Source organism: Sorex araneus, chromosome 3, assembly GCF_027595985.1.
Source record: "Sorex araneus isolate mSorAra2 chromosome 3, mSorAra2.pri, whole genome shotgun sequence".
NCBI lineage: Eukaryota > Metazoa > Chordata > Mammalia > Eulipotyphla > Soricidae > Sorex > Sorex araneus.
The window spans coordinates 193834487-193855140 of NC_073304.1; the positions used below are offsets into that span (position 1 = coordinate 193834487).

General features: G+C 40.0%; 1 protein-coding gene across 1 annotated transcript in view; it reads right to left on the reverse strand.

The window, feature by feature from the left end:
- The window catches only part of EFCAB5 (EF-hand calcium binding domain 5), a 96834-nt gene that overhangs the window by 57267 nt on the left and 18913 nt on the right, over nt 1-20654 (reverse strand). Inside the window, 2 exon segments of the mRNA XM_055132217.1 lie at nt 416-571; nt 20240-20310. Coding sequence (XP_054988192.1) covers nt 416-571; nt 20240-20310 — 227 coding nt within the window.

Here is a 20654-nt window from a genome sequence, read left to right on the forward strand (position 1 = left end):
CGGGGAAAAGAGACTCTTTGTCACTCTCTTTTGGAAGCTTGGTTTTATAGTCTCTGGATGTTGGCCGTTGGTGGGATTACAAAGGCGCCAGTGGCATATATATGTGTGTGTATATATATATACATATATACATATATATGTATAAATAACATATTTATATACTTTATAACAATTTTTAAATATCTTTATATTTTATTTAAAGATAAAGTTTTAACTTAATCCAAATGTAGTTTCAAGTCTCAAAGTCCCTCAGTCTAGATTATATTTTGTGTGTCCTTTGCCCCACTCATAATCCAGTTTTAGTCCATAACATATTGGAAAGTTAACACATCACCACTATCAACAACCATCACTTACAGATGGATCCTTCACAAGACACAATTTGAGAAATGCTCCTTTGAGAATCTTCTCCTACCTTCCCATGTTCACAGTACAGAAAGAGTTCAGCAAACATCTGCCTCTGTATGTCAGTTTTTACAACCTGCTGGAACTCATCTGCATAGTGACAAAAGTGCTTCAGCAGTTCCTTAAACATTTCACTTTCAAGGTCTGTTGCCTGCGAAGAGATGTACTGCAGAGGAAAAGAGGATCATTAATTCATTTAAAATAATAATTTTATGTGTTGGAGATCCCACGCGGGACGGGAGATGCGTGCTGAAAGTAGACTAGAGACTGAACACAATGGCCACTCAATACCCCTATTGCAAGCCACAACACCCAATTGAAGATGGAGAGATCAAAAGGGAATACCCTGCCACAGAGGCAGGGTGGGGTGGGGGGGAGATGGGATTGGGGGGTGGGAGGGATACTGTGTTTATTGGTGGTGGAGAATGGGCTCTGGTGGAGGGATGTGTTTGTGAACATTGTATGAGGGAAAAACAAGCTCAAAAATGTGTGAATCTGATCTGTACCCTCATGGAGATTCACTAATTAAAGAATAAAATAAATTTTAAAAATTACTATTAAATAGAAATCCTAATGTTTAAAAAAATAAAAATAAAATAATAATTAAAAAATCTTATTTTAAGTTCTGCATTACCTGGGTTCCGTGGAACTTCGCTCATGCGTGAGGCTCGCTTGGCCACCCTCATTGGCCACCCTCTAGAACTCACGGCTGCTTTTCCCAAAAGGGAGAATAAAATGAGGCCCCATAACCATGCCACCAAACTCCGCACCAGGGGTGCCCCGGAGTGGAGCAGGTGAGAGCCCTACCTGGTCCAAGGGACCCAGCCCCGCCAGCAGACCTCCATTACCCCACTGCCGCCATGCTCCAGGTCACTTTCCACACTCTCGGGCCAAGCCTCACGCATGAGTGAACATATTCCTGGACCAGGTGGCCGCATCATAAAGGGAAATATATATATGTATATATATTTATATATGCCTCTTGGAGAGCCCAGCAAGCTACCAAGAGTAACCCGCCCTCATGGAAGAGCTTGGCAAGTAGCGTATTTGATATGCCAAATACAGTAACAATAACAGGTCTCATTCCCCTGACCCTGAAAAGAGCCTCTAATCATAGGGAAAAACGAGTAAGGAGAGGCTGCTAAAATCTCAGGACTGGGATAAATGGAGACGTTATTGGCACCTGCTTGAGTAAATCAATAAACAACGGGATGACAGTGATGATAATGATGACAGTGATCTTATTTTAAACACTATGATTTACAATACTATTCACAGTATGGTTTCATGCATAAAATATTCCAGCACCATACTGTCCACTGAAGTTTCTGCTTCCCTCCACTATTGTTCCATAAAATCACAACTTTGCATTTTTGCTTTCGATTTGGGAACCACACCCAGCGATGCTCAGAACTTACTCCTGGCTCTGTGCTCAGCGATCACTCCTGGTGGTGCTCAGGGAACACATGTAAAAATCATAAATTAAAAAATATTTTTTAAATCCTAGGAACTGAGAAATAGCTTAAAAGACAAAGCATATGCTGTGCATGTGGGAACCCGAGATTCAATTCCTCGGACCACATGTTCTCCTGAGCACAACAAGGAGTCACCTCTGAGCAATCTTGCCCTTCCCTCAAGATTTTCCTAAGAATTCCTTCAGTGTGTTTGAGATCCTAGCAATGCTCAGAGACTCTTGGCTCCGCTTAGGAATAATCCCTGGATGTACTCAGGAGACCATATGTGGTGTGAGGGATTCAAACCAGTATTATCACTCCAGCCCTTGGCTGCAATTTCTCCCCCTATCATTTGTCATTTACTTGAGGCATTTAAAAAAATTTTTATTGAATCACCGTGAGATAGTTACAAGCTTTCATGTTTGGGTTACAATCACACAATGATCAAACACCCATCCCTCCACCAGTGCACATTCCCCACCAACAATATCCCGGGTATACCCCCCCTTCCCCCCTGCCTCCATGGCAGACAATAGTGACCATACTCTATCTCTACTTTGGAGCATTATGGTTTGCAGCACAGACACTGAGAGGTCATCATGTTTGGTTCATTATCTACTTTCGGCACACATCTCCCATTTCTACTGATTCCTCCAGCCATCATTTTCTTAGTGATCCCTTCTATATTCCATCTGCCTTCTCCCCTCTGCTCACCAAGAATTTTTTCATGTTCTTCTATTCTATAGGGTGTGCTGCAGAGAGAAGTGGTCAATAATATTCTGGAGGGACAGTTCAAAGGTGCTTGTTTTACATGTAACTGACCCTGGTTTGATCCCTAGCGCTGCACATGGTCCCCTGAACACTGCCAGCAGTGACCCCTGAATGCAAAGCCAGGAGTAACCCCTGGGCACTGCTGGGTATGATTCCCAAAACAACAATTTTTTAGAAAAAAATTCTCAACACCACTGGGCCTAGATGTGTGTCTACTCACTCCAGACAGTTTTCCGGGGCTAAACCCAGTGGTGCTTAGGTGGAGAGGCCTGGGGTGCCTCAAACTCAGGGCTTGGCACATGCAGTTGAGCCAAATCCCCAGCTCATAAAGATTTTTTAATGTATTTACTTTAGTTTGGGGACCACAACCAGCAATTCTAAGGGGTTACTCCTGACTCCCCACTCAGGAATTACTTTTGGTGGTGCTCAGGGAACCATATGGGATGCCAGGAATTAAACCTGGGTCACCCACATGCAAGGCAAGTTGCCCTACTCACTATACTATCACTCTAGCCCCTGAAGCCTCTTTTTAAAATGCAAATGTAGACATAGGTCTGTTTGATGGTCTTAGACAATGTGATTGATATAAAAGACCAGTATAATAAAGTGACCTTTTCTGGGCAGGCCACTAGAGAACAAGAGCAGAATGATAGATATTTAAGTATCTGCATAATAAATAAGAGAAACAACTTTTTTAGATGTAAAAGATCATCTGAATAGACATTAGAAGGACATTAATTATTTAAAGAGTATAAAACCCTTACCAAGCTATGAATAACAAATCTTTCTTAATATAGTAGAGAGCAACTATAAGCACCATGAATGAATGAAATAGCTTAACGGAGAAATCTTGAGAAGTTTGTCTTTTTTTTTTTTTTTAAAAAAAGTTCCTTTAAGGCTTCTTGCAAAACTGGTTTCAAGGCCATGAACTGTCTAAACTGTTGCTTGTCCATGAAACCTTACATCATTCCTTCGTATTTGAATGATTTTCTAGCTGGATAGAATATTCTTGTTGAGGAGTTCCTTGATTTTTTTTTTTTAACTCTATCAGGTAGGGTGTTTGCCTTGCACGTGGCCAACCCAGGTTCAATTCCTTCGTCCCTCTCAGAGAGCCTTGCAAGCTACTGAGAGTACCCCGCCTGCACAGCAGAGCCTGCAAGCTACCCGTGGCGTATTTGATATGCCAAAAACAGTAACAAGTCTCACAATGGAGATGTTACTGGTGCCCGCTCGAGCAAATCGATAAACAATGGGACGACAGTGCTACAGTGACAGTGCAGTGCTACTCTATCCCATCATTCTCCTCTGGCCTGTAGAGTCTCATTCAATAGATCTGATATGAACACCCAGCTTACTCCTGGCTCTGTGCTCAGGATTCATTCCTGGCTGTGTTCATAGAACCTTATGTATGTGGTGCCAGGGATCAAACCAGGATTGAACACATGTAAGGCATATGTTTAATCCCTGTTCTAATCCCTGTTCTAACTCTAAAAATCTACTGTGATTCTCATGGGTATTCCTTTGTATGGGAGTTATTTATTTGATCTTGCTGCTCTCAATATTCTATCTCTGTCTTTGATTTTCAGCATTATGACTATAATGTATCTTGGAGTTTTTTTAAGTTAAGGGTCTATTTTTACTGAAATACTTCAGGCCTCTTGGATCTGAGTGTGAACACTTCTCAATACTGGGGATTCTTTTCTATGATTTCTTTGAGTAGTGTTTTTTTTTTTGTCAAATTCACTTCCTGTTCCTCAAGGACTCTCATGATTCTTATATGATTCCCCTTGAACTCATCCCATAGTCTCTGGTGTGCTGTTCATTTCATTTTCAGACCCTCCCTCCCCAAATTTTTGTTATTTTCTAGAGGTTTACTGAATTGCATCTTGGAGCTCATGGATTTTTCACTCAGCAGCTGTTACTCTGTTGCTGAGGCCTTCTACTGAGTCTTGAAATTCCATCTATGATGCTCATCATTTCTGTCTCTGTCACTTCTGATTGTAATTTTCTCATTTCCAGTCTCATCTTTTCCTGTGCTTTCTTGTGCCATTGGTTATGGGAGCTCATTGAATAACCTCATCATGGTGTCTGTATAGTCATTTTCTGAGAGGTAACAGAGCTGGTTGTTAGCGGCTTAGCTGGTTGTTAGTGAAGATTGATTCTATGCAATCATCTTCACTCTACTTGGTAGGCTACTTCAGGGCTGTCTGGTTGTGTCTGCTGTGCTCTGAGGGTGAATTATTGCAGAGAGCCCTGCAAGAGCTCTCTGAATGATTAAACTGAGGTTTTTCCTTCCATACTAGTCCTCACCCAGTGTGCACATACTGAGGTGTGGCCATATGATTCAGGGTACAAGCAATGATAAGCAAAGTTACAGGCACAGGACATGGATGTGGGCCTAGAAAGTTGAATGAGGAAGCAAAGGCTCTGGGAGATGGCCATGAGTCAAGTGGAAGAGAGGAGAATCCTCTTCCAGTTCTGAGAATCTCCCCAACCCCAAGAGATATCAGTGGGAGGTCAACCTCACTTAGAAAGTAGAGTGAGCACTGGGATGTGGATGGGATAGGATGTGGATGTGGTCTGGATGTGGGATGTGGGTCTGTGGACACGGAAGAGGTTTGTCATAGAGGCTGCTGGGACCTAGGTGAAATGCCAAGTCAATGTCTTTTTTTAAATCACTATATAACTGTATCACTATAAAACATTTGGGCTGGAGAGATAGATCAGGAGTTAAGGCACTTACCATGCATGCAGCTAATGCTGGTTGGATCCCTGGCACTATGTACATTGTTCCCTAAGCACTACTAGGAGTCACCCCTATGTATAGAGCCAGTAGTGATCCATGAGCACTGCTGGGTGTAGCCAAAAAATAAATGAAATGTTCAAATATAGATTTTGCTTTTTCCTTTTTAAATAATTAAGGAATGAGTGAATAATACCCCCAAAAATGAATTGACATGTACGTTCCAAAGTATCAGTCCAATTCTAAAGAAGCAGGATCTAAACTTTTACTTTGAGGGTAGGCCCATCTCTCTCTCTCTCTCTCTCATACACACACACACACACACACACACTCACACACACATACACTCTTAATTGGTGTAGTACATTAATGTTTGTATTGCAACCTTGCTAATGTATGGTCATGAGTTAAAATTCCCATTAACTCATCTGCCCTGAGCACGATGGGGGACCATGGCAGTCTCTTCTCTCCTTCATTTCAAGATACCTTTCCTTCTCACTCCATGAACTCCCTCCCTGTCACAATAAATTTCTTATATGGGGTCATCACTAAGAATTTGGACATAGGAGCTGGAGCAATAGCACAGCGGGCAGGGTGTTTGCCTTGCATGCGGCCGACCCGGGTTTCAATTCCCAGCATCCCATATGGTCCCCTGAGCACCGCCAGGAGTAATTCCTGAATACAAAGCCAGGAGTAACCCCTGTGCATCGCCGGGTGTGACCCAAAAAGAAAAAAAAAGATTTGGACATAAAGTTTCTCTCCCTGTGGTGTATTACTATGACCTTTTCCTCAGGGATCATTCCCTCATCCATACCCCAGAAATAACCTCTCTTATTAAGAACCCTCTTTTAGATAAATTGAAACTAAGAACTCTGGCTCCTATATTAAATATTGTTTCTATTTGGAAAATGAGTTCCAAGTTTCAATCTACTTAGAGAAACTTTTTTTTGAGAGGAACACACAGCCATTTATGAGACTGCCATTTAAAAATTATCAGCACTTTAACAACTAAAGATAACCTTTGCCTTAAGCTATGCCAAGAAACATTTAGATATGCTTATATTTCTTTTGAATTTCTCTTAAAGTAGATTACTAAGAAGTTATTTATCAAAACTGAGGAAATTTATAGAGACTGACAATTCCAGGAAATTTAAAAAGACTATAATCTAAAAATTCAATTACATTTTCTACTGCCACATAAATAATGTTTATTTGGTTTTGGCCACACCTAGTAGTTCTGAGGACTTACTCTTGGCTCTGTGTTCAGGGATTACTCTTGGCAGGCTTGGGGAACTATATGGGATGCTGGGGATTGAACCTCGGTCAGCTAGGTGCAAGGTGAGAAGCCTACCCACTGTACTAGTGCTCCATCCCTTATATTATGTTTAGATAAATGAATATATCTGAAGTGGTTTTATTTTGTTGTCATATTGACCAACCAAGTAGTGAAATAAAAAGACAGATCCTCTGTAAGACTGAAACCTAGAGATTTTAGGAAGAATGCACCTAATAGCACTGGCTTACTCCTCGATAAAACACAAGATAATGGAGTTCTTTTTGCCAAAGGAAGTCCACCTAAGTCTAAGAATTAAGTCTTATGTTTCTTAAAAATTTCTGTAGAGCAGGGGTGGGGGGTGGGAGGTGAAGGGTTGGAAATACAGTACAGCAGATAAGTCACTTACCATGCAGTCAACCTGGGTTCAATCGTCAGCATCATATACAGTCTCCTGACCACCACCAGGAGTGATTCCTGAGTGCAGAGCCAGGAGTAGCCCCTGAAAACTTTCAGGTATGGTGCAAAAAACAAAATAATTGTGTGGGAAACATAGTATGTATTTGAACCTCTTAGCACCAGTGGTAAAAATGTCTTTTGCTGGAAGAGGTGGAGGAATCACACCCAGCAATTCTCGGTGCTTATTCTTCTCTCTGTGCTCAGGAATTATTCCTGCTGGAGATCAGGGAACCATATGGGATGCTTGGAATCAAAGCCCAGGTGGCTGCGTGCAATATAAACACCTTACCAGTTGTGCTATCTCTCTGACCCCAACTTTAATGATGCATATTTCCTGGATATCTTTTGAAAACAATAGTATCCTGAAAATTGTAAATGAGCTTGGCATATTCCCAAATGTTTTTCTATGTCTAAATGCTTACAAAACAAAAATAATCTAAAATAAACCAGCACACTCTACATTTTAAATAGTTTCTGTTAATATAAAAGTATCTGAAGCATTGTTATTAAGATTGTTTTGAAAGGAAGGAAGCACAAGGCATGGCAAGTGGAAAAAATAAAAAACTTATGAGCACCAGATGAGTTTCCTCCATGAAATGTGTCGCCATATGTTTTTTTCATTTAATTCATCCCTCAATGGTGATGAATATAGTACATAATGTTTTGCACTTGTTCATCGCTATTTGTCTTTTTATGATGTGTGTTGTCCTTAATTTGCATATATTTTAATCCTTCCACTTCCTGACCCTTTCCAATTTTATCCAGCTTTTTGTGATTTTAGAATAGCTTTCATGATACGTTCAATTTCAATAATTCCATACTTTACCTCACTTTCTCTTTATTTTGAAAATATACTAAAACACGAATTGCACTTTCTTTTGTGGTTTATTTTGGGGTCACACCCAGCATCATTCGGGGGTTACTCCTGGCTCTGCACTCAGGATCACTCCTGGCGGTGCCTCGAGTGACCTTATGGGATGTCAGGAACCGAACCCACATCACCACATGCGAGACAAGCACCCAACGTGCTGTACTATCATTCTGGCCCATTGAATTATACATTTTATAAAAATTGAAGCAACTCTCATTATGTTTTTATATCTCAGGTATGCATCATTACAAATCAAGATGTAGACATACTACATTAAGTATAAACCCACGTGTAAGGGGCCGGAGCGATAGCACAGTGGGTAGGGCGTTTGCCTTGCACGCGGCCACCGAGGCTTGATCCCTGGCATCCCATATGGTCACCCAAGCACCGCCAGGAGTGGTTCCTGAGTGCAAAGCCAGGAGTAACCCCTGAGCATCGCTGGGTGTGACCCAAAAAGCAAACAAAACAAAACAAAAACCCACGTGTAAGTCCATTCTAAATCTAATTCTACTCATAACCATATAATTGGTCCATTTTGCCTGACTTACTCAGTCCCCTTCCCTAATTGGTTTTATAGTCTAAATGTATTTTTTTTATTTATCCATTTCCTTAATATTCTGAATGAGTGGGCTGGAGCGATAGCACAGCGGTTGGGTGTTCGCCTTTCAGGCAGCCCACCAGAGTTCGATTCCTCCGCCCCTCTCGGAGAGCCCGGCAAGCTACCGAGAGTATCCAGCCCTCGAGGCAGAGCCTGGCAAGCTCCCCGTGGGTATTGGATATGCCAAAAAAAGTAACAATAAGTCTCTCAATGAGAGACCTTACTGGTGCCCGCTCGAACAAATCGATGAGCAACGGGGTGACAGTGACTGAATGAGTGAAAATTATACGATCTCTTACTTATTTCGCTAAACAGAATACTCTCTGTGTCCACTCATGTTGTAGCAAATAGCAGAACCTCATCTTTAAAAAAACAATACAGAAGACAAGCATTCCATTGTGTTTATAATACAGTTTTGTATCCAGTGATCAGTAGATGGGTACTTAGGTTATTTTCAGTTCTTTTTTTTTTTTCTTTTTTTTTTTTTTCTTTTTGGGTCACACCCAGCGATGCACAGGGGTCACTCCTGGCTCATGCACTCAGGAATCACCCCTGGCGGTGCTCAGGGGACCATATGGGATGCTGGGATTCGAACCCGGGTCGGCCGCGTGCAAGGCAAACGCCCTACCCGCTGTGCTATCACTCCAGCCCCTATTTTCAGTTCTTGGCAATTGTAAATAATACTACAATAGACAATCTTGCCTTTAATGTGTCTATTATAATGTTTCTAATCATATGATTATTTTTGGTCTTTTGTAGTTTTTATTTTTGTTCTTAGGCCACTCCTGGAACTGCTCAGGGGTAACTCCTACCTCTGCACTCAATAATAACTCCTGGCAGTGCTCAGGTGACCATGTGGTATATTGGTGCATCAAGTTTATTGATTTGTATGTATTGAACCATCCTTATATCACTATAATCAATACAACTTGATCGTGGCAAATGATTCTCTTTATGTATTGTTGAACTTTAATATTTTGTTGAGGATTCTTGCACCTTGATTAGTTAAGGATACCCATCTTTATCAGGTTTCAGAATCAATATATTATTAGCTTTATAGAGTATGTTTGAACACTTTCCCTCCTTTTCAGTTATTCAAAAGAGTTTGAGGGTTGGTATTAATTTTTCTTTCAAAGTTGGGAAGACTTTACTAATGAATTAATTTGGTACTGACCAGTGTCCCTCACCTCATCTTAATTCCCCCCTCCCCATGTGGAAAACTTCCTACTGAATGCCAGTTTTTGTTTTTGTTGCCTTTGGACATTTATTATTCCATTACTTTTTTTTTCATATCCCACATATGAAAGAGATCATCCTGTGTGTCTCTCTTTCTCCTTCTGATTCCACTCAGCATGTAGCAGAAAATTGCATGATTGTCTTTTTTGGAAGGTGAGAGAGGGGTTGGGGCTACATCTGGTGATGCCCAGGACCTATTCCTGACTCTGTGCTTAAGGATCACTCATGACCATACTCAGGGACCATATGCGTTGTGTTGCAAGGTTATCAAACCCAGGATGACTGTATGCAAGGCAAGTGCCTTAAACCCTTGTACATCTCTTGCCTAATTTCTCCTTTTCTTAGCTGAAACTTGAGTTGTTGAGTTGTTTTCAGATTTTGACTATGGAGAACAGTGTTGCAATGAACAAAGAGCACAATGCCCTTTCTGAATGGAGTTCTTGTGTCCTTTGGGTAGTGGAATTGCTGGGCTATATTGGAAGCTCATTATATATCTTTTTTGTTTTGTTTTGGGGTCACACCTGGCGGTGCTCAGAGCTTACTCCTGGCTTGGCATTCAGGGATGACTACTGGTGGGCTTGGGGGACCATATGGAGTATCAGGGGTTGAACTCTGGTCAGCCATGTGCAAGAAAGGCAAATGCCCTAAATGCCCTCTGTACAATTGCTCTGGTATCTCATTACTGATATTTGAAATTTGGGTTTTTAACTTTGTTTATTTCTGCTGACTTCTATTACTTCCTTTCTTCTACCTATTTGGTTTTTTTTTTGTCTTTTTTCCCCCTCTGGTTTGTTTAGATGCAAACTATGTCATATATTTTATTTGTAATTCTTCTTGTTTCCTGAAACAGATTTTTTTAAATTTCAGACTTTATTTTATTAAAGAACCACAAATTAAAAAATTATTCATAGTTGGGCTTTTGACATATAAAGTTAAATCTCCAGTCCCCTGAAGTAGATCTTTATTGTTATAAACTTTCCTCTTAGTATACTGATTTTTAGGGTTCTGATAAATTGTGTCTTCATTTTCTTTCATTTTTCAGGTTGTTTTCCTTATTCTCCTTTTTAAAAAATATTGAATCAGCATGATGTACAGAGTTACAAAGTTGTTCATGATTGCATTTCAGTCACACAATGTTCTACCACCTGTTCCTTCACCAGTGTACATTTATCACCACCTATGTCCCCAGTTTCCCTCCTGCTCTCCTCCCTATAGCCAACAGCTATGGAAGGCACTTTTCTTCTTTCTCATTTTGCATCTTTTTTAGAAGCAGGATCACACCCAATGGTGCTGAGGTGCGGGGGGAGATGGTGGTGCAGGCACCATTCCTGGAAACGTCCAGTTCAGTGCCACAGGCTGACAGTCCACAGCCTGGGCCCCCACACTACTGAGCTCTGGACCTGATGGTGCTGGGGGCTACCAGGTATCCCAAGCAGTGTTTGGGGGATCCATGCAGTGCCAGGGACTGAACTCACAGTCTCCACTATTTGGCCCATATCTTCAGCCCTCAAGCTATTTCTTATTTCCTTTTCATGTGGGTTTTTGGGACATACCAGCATGTGCTCAGGGTTTATTACTGGTTTTGTGCTCAGAAATTACTCCTGTCAGGGTTTGGGGGACCATAGATCAGACCCCAGTCAGAAGTGTGCAAGGCAAGTGTCTTACCCGCTGTACTAACTTAAACCCCAGAATTAATTTTTTTAACATTTACTCATTGACCCAAATTGCAAGTCGTTTAATCTTTGCAATTTTTCAATCTTTCTTCTTTAAACTGATTTTTAGTTTCACACAATATGAGCTGAAAAGATGCTTGATATGGCTTTAATCTTTGTAATTTTATTGAAACTGTTCTAACATATTTCCTGTCTTTGAGAATATTAGCTGAGCACTTGAGAAGAATATGTATACTATTGTTTGTGCATGAAATGCTCCATAAATACCTGTCAGGTTCATTGATCTAATTTATCACTGTCTCCATGTTGATTTTCTCTGTCCTGTCCAACACTGTGAGTGGGTGTCCCTTATTATTGTGCTGCTGTCAATGTCTACTTTAAGTGTGTTAATATTTAATCTCTATATTTCAGTACTACTATACTGGTGCATATATTTATTCCTAATTATTGTGTGTTCCTGCTGTATTGATCCCATTATCATTACATAATGTTTATCCTTGTCCCTAGGTTGCTTGCTTCCTTTACTTGCAGAAAGTTTGCACTGTAGCACTGTCGTCCCGTTGTTCATTAATTTGCTCAAGCGGGCACCAGTAACGTCTCCATTGTGAGACTTGTTACTGTTTATTTGCATATCGAATACACCAAGGGTAGCTTGCCAGGCTCTGCCATGCAGGCAGGATACTCTTGGTAGCTTGTCGGGCTTTGTGAGAGGGACAAAGGAATCGAACCTGGGTCAGCTGCATGCAAGGCAAACGCCCTACCCGCTGTGCTATCGTTTCAGTTCACAGAAAGTTTATGTATCAAAATAATAGAGTTCCTTCCTTTAAAATATTTTCACAAGTTTGGAATGCAGTTTCCATACCATCACTTTGTGTCCTTATAGCTAAGCTTAGTCTCTTGTAAGCAGCATAGAGTCAGATTGGTTTGTTTGATTTTTTTTTTTGGTGCCACACCCAGCTGTGCACAAAGCTTACTCCTGGCTCTATGCTCAGGGATCACTCTTGGCAGTGCTCAGGGGACCATATGGGATGCCAGGGATCAAACTGAACCATGGGTGATCACATGCAAGGCAAATGCCTTACCCTCTGTACTATCACTTTGATCCCCTGGATTTTTTAAAATCCATCTGCCACTTTGTTCCTTTTGTGGGAAGGCAGGGATATGGGCCAGTCTCTGTGGTGCTCAGGGGCTCATCCTGGTTCTATGCTCAGGAGTAACTACTTGGGGGTATAAATGGTGCCAGGTATTCAAATAGGAGTAGTCAGGATGCAAAGCAAGCAACTTTAACTTCCATACTATCTCTCCATCCCTATTTATTTTTTACTGTGTGGTTTGATTGGTAAGTTTAGTTCATTTACATTTAGAATAATTATTGATACATGAGGGTTTGCTATCATTTTGTTTTATATACTGGTTGTTTTTATTTATTTTATTGTTCATTTTTTAAAGTAACTTTATTTAGACAGAACTTTCAGAATATTACATTTTATTTTATTTATTTTATTTTGGGACCTAGTGGTGCTTAAACACTGCTCCTAGTGCAGTGCTTTGGGGACCATGTAGTGCCAGTGATCAAGCCTGGGGCTCCTGCAGACAAAACTAGTGTTCTGGCTCTTTACACTACCACCCCAATTTATACATTTTAAATAAGTGATTTGAAAGGTTTTTATAGGAGGCTAAATAATGCCCTCCAAAAATATCATATCCTGAATTGGAACCTATAAATATTGACACATATGAAAAAAAGAGTTTAAGGTGAGATGAGATTATCCAAGATTACCCAGGATTATCTAAATGTAATCACACGTCTTCTTGGAAGAAAGTTCTCAGAAGAGGAAGGAGCAGAGTGATCACAGACACAGAGTCTTTGATACAACTCAAAGAATATCTGCAGCATCCAAACGTGAAAGAGGAATTTTCTCCTACACCCTTTAGTAAATTAAACTTGGGACTCTATATTTACTAATTCATTTAACCTAATTACCTTCTATAGGCCTTATTTATTTGTTTATTTGTTTGTTTTTGGTTTTAGGGCCACACTCCGAAGTGTTCAGGGCTTCCTCCTGACTCTGTTCAAGGATCACTCCTGGTGGGGTTGGGGGTTCATATGGGGTCCCCCATATGGAGATAGAACCTGAGTTAGCTGCATGCAGGGTGAGTGCCCTACCTGCTGTACTATTGCTCTGACTCTATATATCTTATTTCCTAACAAAATCGTGTTAGAAATAAGAGCTTCAAAATGTGAGTGAAGGATATAATGGATATAAATATGTATAATATATAAATCAAGCTGCAAACAAGATTTACATGCAGATATTATACTATATTTATGATGAATAATAAGAAACCAAAAGTCCAATAATAAATTATTTTAAAAATTATGATATAATTATGTAATAGGATATCATGTAGCCATTAAAATTAATTGTGAATTAAAAAATTTCTCTTTCTGGGGCCAGAGTGATATGCAGAGGATAGGGCACTTGCTTTGCATGTGGCTGACCTGGGTTCTATCCCCAGTACCTCTTTTGGTGCCCTGAACACTGCCAGGAATTATTAGAGTACAGAACTAATAATAAACCCTGATCAAGCCTGGTATGGCTCATAAAACCATCCCCAAATTTCTCGGCCTTGTATTTCTTACTTTAAATTTTATAAAGTGAATCTAATATTTTCTTATTTATATATATAAATTCTTCTGACCCTCTCAGAGAGCCCGGCAAGCTATGGAGAGTATCGAGCCCACGCGGCAGAGCCTGGCAAGCTACCTGTGCGTATTGGATATGCCAAAAACAGTAACAATACGTCTCTCAATGAGAGATGTTACTGGTGCCCGCTCGAACAAGTCGATGAGCAACAGGATATATATAAATAATAAAATTTATGTCACTTTTATATTTTAAAAATAAGAAAATTTTTATCTCTACACATAACCTCAAATGTATGATCATCTAATCTTTGATGAGGGAGCAAGAAATGTGAAGTGGAACAAGGAAAGTCTCTTTAACAAATGGTGCTGGCATAACTGGACAACCACATGCAAAAGAATGGGCTTAGACCTCTGACACCATGCACAAAAATCAGATCAAAATGGATTAAAGATCTAGACATCAATCCACAAGGTACATCGAAGACAAGGTCGGCAAAACCCTCCATGATATTGAAGCTACAAGTATCTTCAAAGATGACATGCAACTGACAAACCAAGTGGAAACAGAGATAAACAAATGGGACTATATTAAACTAAGAAGCTTATGCACCGCAAAAGATACAGTGACCAAAATACAAAGGCAATCTACAGAATGGGAAAGGATATTCACCCAATACCCATCGGATAAGGGGTTGATATCAAGGGTATATAAAGCATTGGCTGAACTCTACAAGAAGAAAACATCCAACCCCATCAGAAAATGGGGCGAAGAAATGAACAGAAACTTTTCTAAGGAAGAGATATGAATGGCCAAAAGGCACATGAAAAAATGCTCTGCATCACTAATCATCAGGGAGATACAGATCAAAACAACTATGAGATACCACCTCACACCACAGAGAATGGGACACATCCAAAAGAACAAAAGCAACCTCTGTTGGAGAAGATATGGGGAGAAAGGGACCCTTCTACACTGCTGGTGGGAATGCCGACTGGTTGAGCCCTTTTGGAAAATAATATGGATGCTTCTCAAAAAATTAGAAATTTCCAGATTTTTGGCTATTGTAAATTGTGCTGCAATGAACATACAAATGTAGATGTCATTTCTACTATACCTTTTTGCTTCTCCGGGATATATTCCCAGGAGTGGTATTTGTGGGTCAAATGGGAGCTCAATTTCCAATTTTTTGAGAATAACCCATATTTTTTTCCAAAAGGGCGGACTGAAATGCAAACACAAAAGTTCATAAGTTTGTAACTGTACCTCACAGTGATTCACTAATAAAATTTTTTTTAAAAAATTAGAAATTGAGCTTCCATTTGATCCAACAATCCACTTCTGGGAATATATCCCGGAGAAACAAAAAGGTATAGTAGAAATGACATATGCACTCATATGTTCATCATAGCACTGTTTACAATAGCCAGAATCTGGAAAAAACCTGAGTGCCTGAGAACAAATGACTGGTTAAAGAAACTTTGGTATATCTATACAATGGAATACTATGCAGCTGTTAGAAAAGATGAAGCCATGAACTTTGCACATAAGTGGATCAACATGGAAAGTATCATGCTAAGCAAAATGAGCCAGAAAGAGAGGGACAGACATAGAAAGATTGCACTCATCTGTGGAATGTAAAATAACAGAGTAGGAGACCAACACCCAAGAATAGTAGTATATAATACAAGGAGGTTGGCTCCATGGCTTGGAAGCTGGCCTCACATGCTGGGGGAAAGGCAGCCCGGATAGAGAAGGGAACACCAAGTAAAATGTGGTTGGGGATCCCGCGCGAGAAGAGAGATGCGTGCTGAAAGTGGACTAGAGACTGAACACGATGGCCACTCAATACCCCTATCTCAAACCACAACACCCAAAAGGAAAGAGAACAAAATGGAATACCCTGCCACAGAGGCAGGGTTGGGGGGGGGATGGGATTGTAGGGTGGGAGGGATACTGGGTTTATTGATAGTGGAGAACAGACAGTAGTGGAGGGATGGGTTCTCGAAAATTGTATGAGGGAAACACAAGCACAAAGATGGGTAAACTTGTAACTGTACCCTCATGGTGACTCACTTATTAAAAAATAAAGAAAAAAATAAATAAGAAAATTTTCTAAATTATCAAATCTTAGGGAAACTAGTATAAGACAGAAGCATCAAGTATATACATCAAGACCATAAATGTCAAGACCTTGTAAACATATTGCCTTAACTATAAATTAAAAAAATATATAAATTATGTTTATTACTATATTAAAGTAAGTCTTCGGGGGTATGGTGCCGCCAGCAGGTAAACTTTTAACTGTAGGGCGAGTACATCAGTAACTTGATGATGACTTCAGACTTCCAGATACCCCAAAATTGCTGCTGTGCCTTTGGCCAGACCCCAACAACTTGGGGCCAAGTTTACCAAGAATTAAATGGCCAAGAGTTAGGTATGTGGGAGACACACCCACAAACCACCTCCAATTCAGCTATATGAGCTCATTTATTTGCCTTATTTCAGAGACCCAAGCAGAGCTTTGACAGTTGAAGACTTCCAAAACCCAACCACAGCCATGCTCAAGGCCACTCTCCACACGTTCGGACAAGCATCATGCATGAAGGGACTGGCAGAGGAACACAGGTGTGCGGGACCTGGGGCTGAGATCTCCAAGCCTTCTTGGATTGGGACTGGGCCTTCTCCACCCAGACCCCCCCATCTTCCAGTAGCTTGGCAACTACACCCACAAACTGCCCCCAGCGCCGTGTAATTCCACTAATGGCCAACATCCAGAGACTATAAGACCAAGCTCCCGGAAGGACACGGCCGCAAAGCTTCCCTCTTGGGAACCTGTTCTTGTTCTCCCTCTTGGAGAACCTGACAAGTTACCAAGAGTCTATTGCCTGCATCGGAGAGCCTTGCAAGCTCCCTCATGGCGTATTCATATCCCAAATATAGTAAAAGATATATACATACCTCTCGAAGAGCCCGGCAAGCTACCAAGAGTATCCCGTCTGCACAGGCAGAGCCTGGCAAGCTACCCGTGGTGTATTTGATATGCCCAACACAGTAACAATCGGTCTTATTCCCCTGACCCTGAAAAAGCCTCCAATCGTTGGGAAAGACGAGTAAGGAGAGGCTGCTAAAATCTCAGGGCTGAGTGTAATAGAGATGTTACTGGTGCCCGCTCGAGTAAATCGACCAACAATGGGATGACAGTGACAGTGATTTCAGAGACCCATAGATCTCTAAAGAGATCAAAAGATGCAGTTAGGACCTGTAGCACAGAGTTAGGTGAGAACCCATGATTGAGAGCCCTAGGCTTCCCTGAATCGGCCTCGGCCTCCCAGTTTTCCAGTAGCTTGGCAGTCACATCCAAAAACTGCCCCTGGTACCGTGTAATCTCATTAATGGCCAAGACTCAGAGACTATAAACTAAAGCTCCCAGAAGAGAGTGCCACAGAATTCCCTGACCCCGCACCAGGCTGTCTTCACCAGGGCACCTCAGAGAGGGGGCCGGGTTGAGCTTCCCTCCCTGCCCCTAGCGGAACCCCGGCAGCCGAAAACCTCCAGAACCCAACCACTGCCATGCCCAAGGCCTCTCTCCACATGCTGGGAGAGCCTCACCCAAAACGGGATGAACCTTGCCAGAGAGCGGACCGGCAGGAAAACCCAGATATGTGGGAACCCGTGACTAAGACCTCCAAGCCCGCTTGGATTGGGACAGGGCCTCCTCCCCGCAGGTCTTCAGTTTTCCAGTACCTTGGCAATCACACTCACAAATTACCCCTGGGCCATGTAGTCTCATCAATGGCCAAGATTCAGAGACTATAAACTAAAGTTCCCGAAAGAGAATAACAGAATTTCCTGGACATTATATTCTATCCATAACATGCAATACAAAACAAATCGCTTAGCATTGCCTTTTCGGTAGGTTTGAGTGGTGGTGAGACTGGTGTTGAAATATCGAATGTAACCAAAGTAGAGAGAGAGTATGGGGGAAATTGTCTGCCACACAAGCAGGGGAAGGGTTGGAACAGGGTGGGGGGGTGGAATACTGGGGATCTTGGTGGTGGAAGTGTGCATTGGGGAAGGGATGGGTGTTTGATGATTATATGACTGAAGCTCAAACATGAAAGCTTTGTAGCTGTATCTCACTGAATCAAAAAAAAGGGGGGGAATAATAATAAAATAAAGTAACATTCAGAATAGAATTTTAAAAAAGTACTGTGGAGTTCATGCCCAATTCAATCATCTTAATGCTGAATAAATAGTACTCCTACATTATTTAAAAAAATAAAGTAAATCTTGACTTTTTTGAAATATTTTAATATTATAGCTTGTTTTTCTGCATATCATCCCTTAAATAACTTGTTTATTTTGTGTTTTTCGTGTTTTATTTTAGTTGACTGAATGACAACTTGAAGACACCAGTGCCATTGAAAGGAAATCCTTAACATGCATGGTTTTTAGGAGATAACACCGCTCTGCACCAAACCATAGAGAAAACAGAGACAAAGCAGAAAGGGAAAGCCATAATTGCAGTTTCCTCAGGAAAAAAAGACAGGGCAGGGTAAACAGTTTCAAATTGGCTAGTTTGAATGATTCTGGTCTCTGGGGCATAGGAACTGTCTCTCATTGTGTGGCAGTTGGCCTTTGGGTTGATTTAGAGCAGAGGAAATATTAGCCTCATAAGTAAGATTTTGATAAGATGTTTCAAGTAATGACTTTGAATTGTGGGAGTAATTTAATGGCCAAACTAATTTAAAATTGTTTAAATTACCCCCCACATTAGTTTGACCTTATGACTAATAGACAAATATTAGATATAGGAAAATGAAAATTAATATTTGCTTAGTTATTTTCTATCTAGTAATTATTTCAAAAGGAGTTCCAGAAATGATTGCTGTAAACCTTTTAATTACATATAATGTAGCCATTACCACCAATGGAGTCAGAGGTAAGGATAGGAGAAGAAAAGGAGAAAGTTATATTGATTCTGGAATTCATTAGGGAAAACTAATAGGAATTAAGGAAAACATATGAAAATATAAAATATATAAAATCAAGCTCTGAAGACTCAGGACTCTGACACCAAATCATTGCTTATTTTGCTTATTTCATTGCAAGTGAATCATACCCCTTCACATGTGACTGGAGACTTCAAAAAAAAGCTGCCTGAATATTTTTCATAATTGCCTGAAATTTCCCAGCTCCACTAATCATGAGCACATATTTAAGTTATTTAATTTTTCTGCATCTCATTGTTTTCATCTGTAAAAGCCAGAATAAAGAATTCAAAGATGATTTCCAGACAGACAATTACTCAATAATCATAGGACAGTGCCTTACCCTGAAGAATTGTTTTGTCAGCTATAGATCTCAGTATTATTTCTATAACTACATTTCATTGGACATAAAAATCTGAGTTGTTTCTCTTACCCAGGAATGTCAATGGAAGTTTTTCTTACTTTCACATTATGTGCAGAAAGAAATGCTGAGATAAAATGTAAAACCAAGTGATTATAATTTATAATTACTATATCACATATTTAAAAGTTGCTAAGATAATATATTTAAAATATTTTCATCTCTTGGAGCAGTAGAGCTAGTACTAGATGTGGCCCCAGGACAAACAAGTTCTCATCTCTTGGGGCTGAAGGAATAGTACAACAGTAAAAAGGACATTCAAATGCAGGTAGACTGTGTTGATTCCCCAGCTGCATATTGGTCACCTGACCCCTACAATTTTGATCCCATAACAAAACAAAAATATTCATCTCAAGAAAAAAATCATACTGCTCCGTGGTATTGAATGTTAACTAGATTAATTTGTAGTAATCATTTTGTACATAACAAATATCAAATCACTAAGTTTATGTGCTTAAAACTAATATAATGTTATGCATCAATTATACCTAAATTTAAAAAGAAATTGCAAGAATATTTGATATAAAATGAAGCCTAATTTCAAGAAAAATTAAGATATTTTAAAGTATACATATTGGAATCAATAAAAGAAGTTCACACAATTTAATTCTAAGTAATATCTATGTGATTTTCTTCAAAGATAACTGATAGCAAAGTAATTTGATCCAAATATTGAATAACATAAATTCTTACTTCTGCAAATTCCATTTTGTTCAATTTTTGTTCCGTTGAGTAATCAATGGTCATTTTCGGGTATTGTTGTTCTATTTATACAAAAGGGTTATTTGTTAGTTTAGTTTTAATAATTTATATTAAACCAAATTTTATTGAATTTTATATTCAGATAATAAAATAGCTATTCCAAAAAACATTATGTCTTAGCTAATATCTGTCAATTTTTATGATAAAGTTACTGACATGTAATTGCATTGCATTCTAATTCCTACCAAAATTATTTTTTTTCACTTTTTTTCCAAGTAAGAAAAGTATTGAAATTTACATGCCTGCATCTGGGGTGAGGTAGCTCCCAAGTGAGAATTCTTGGACAACAGGACTAACAATTCTTGGTCAATAGGACTGGTGATATTACAAGGGCTCAAAGGTGCAA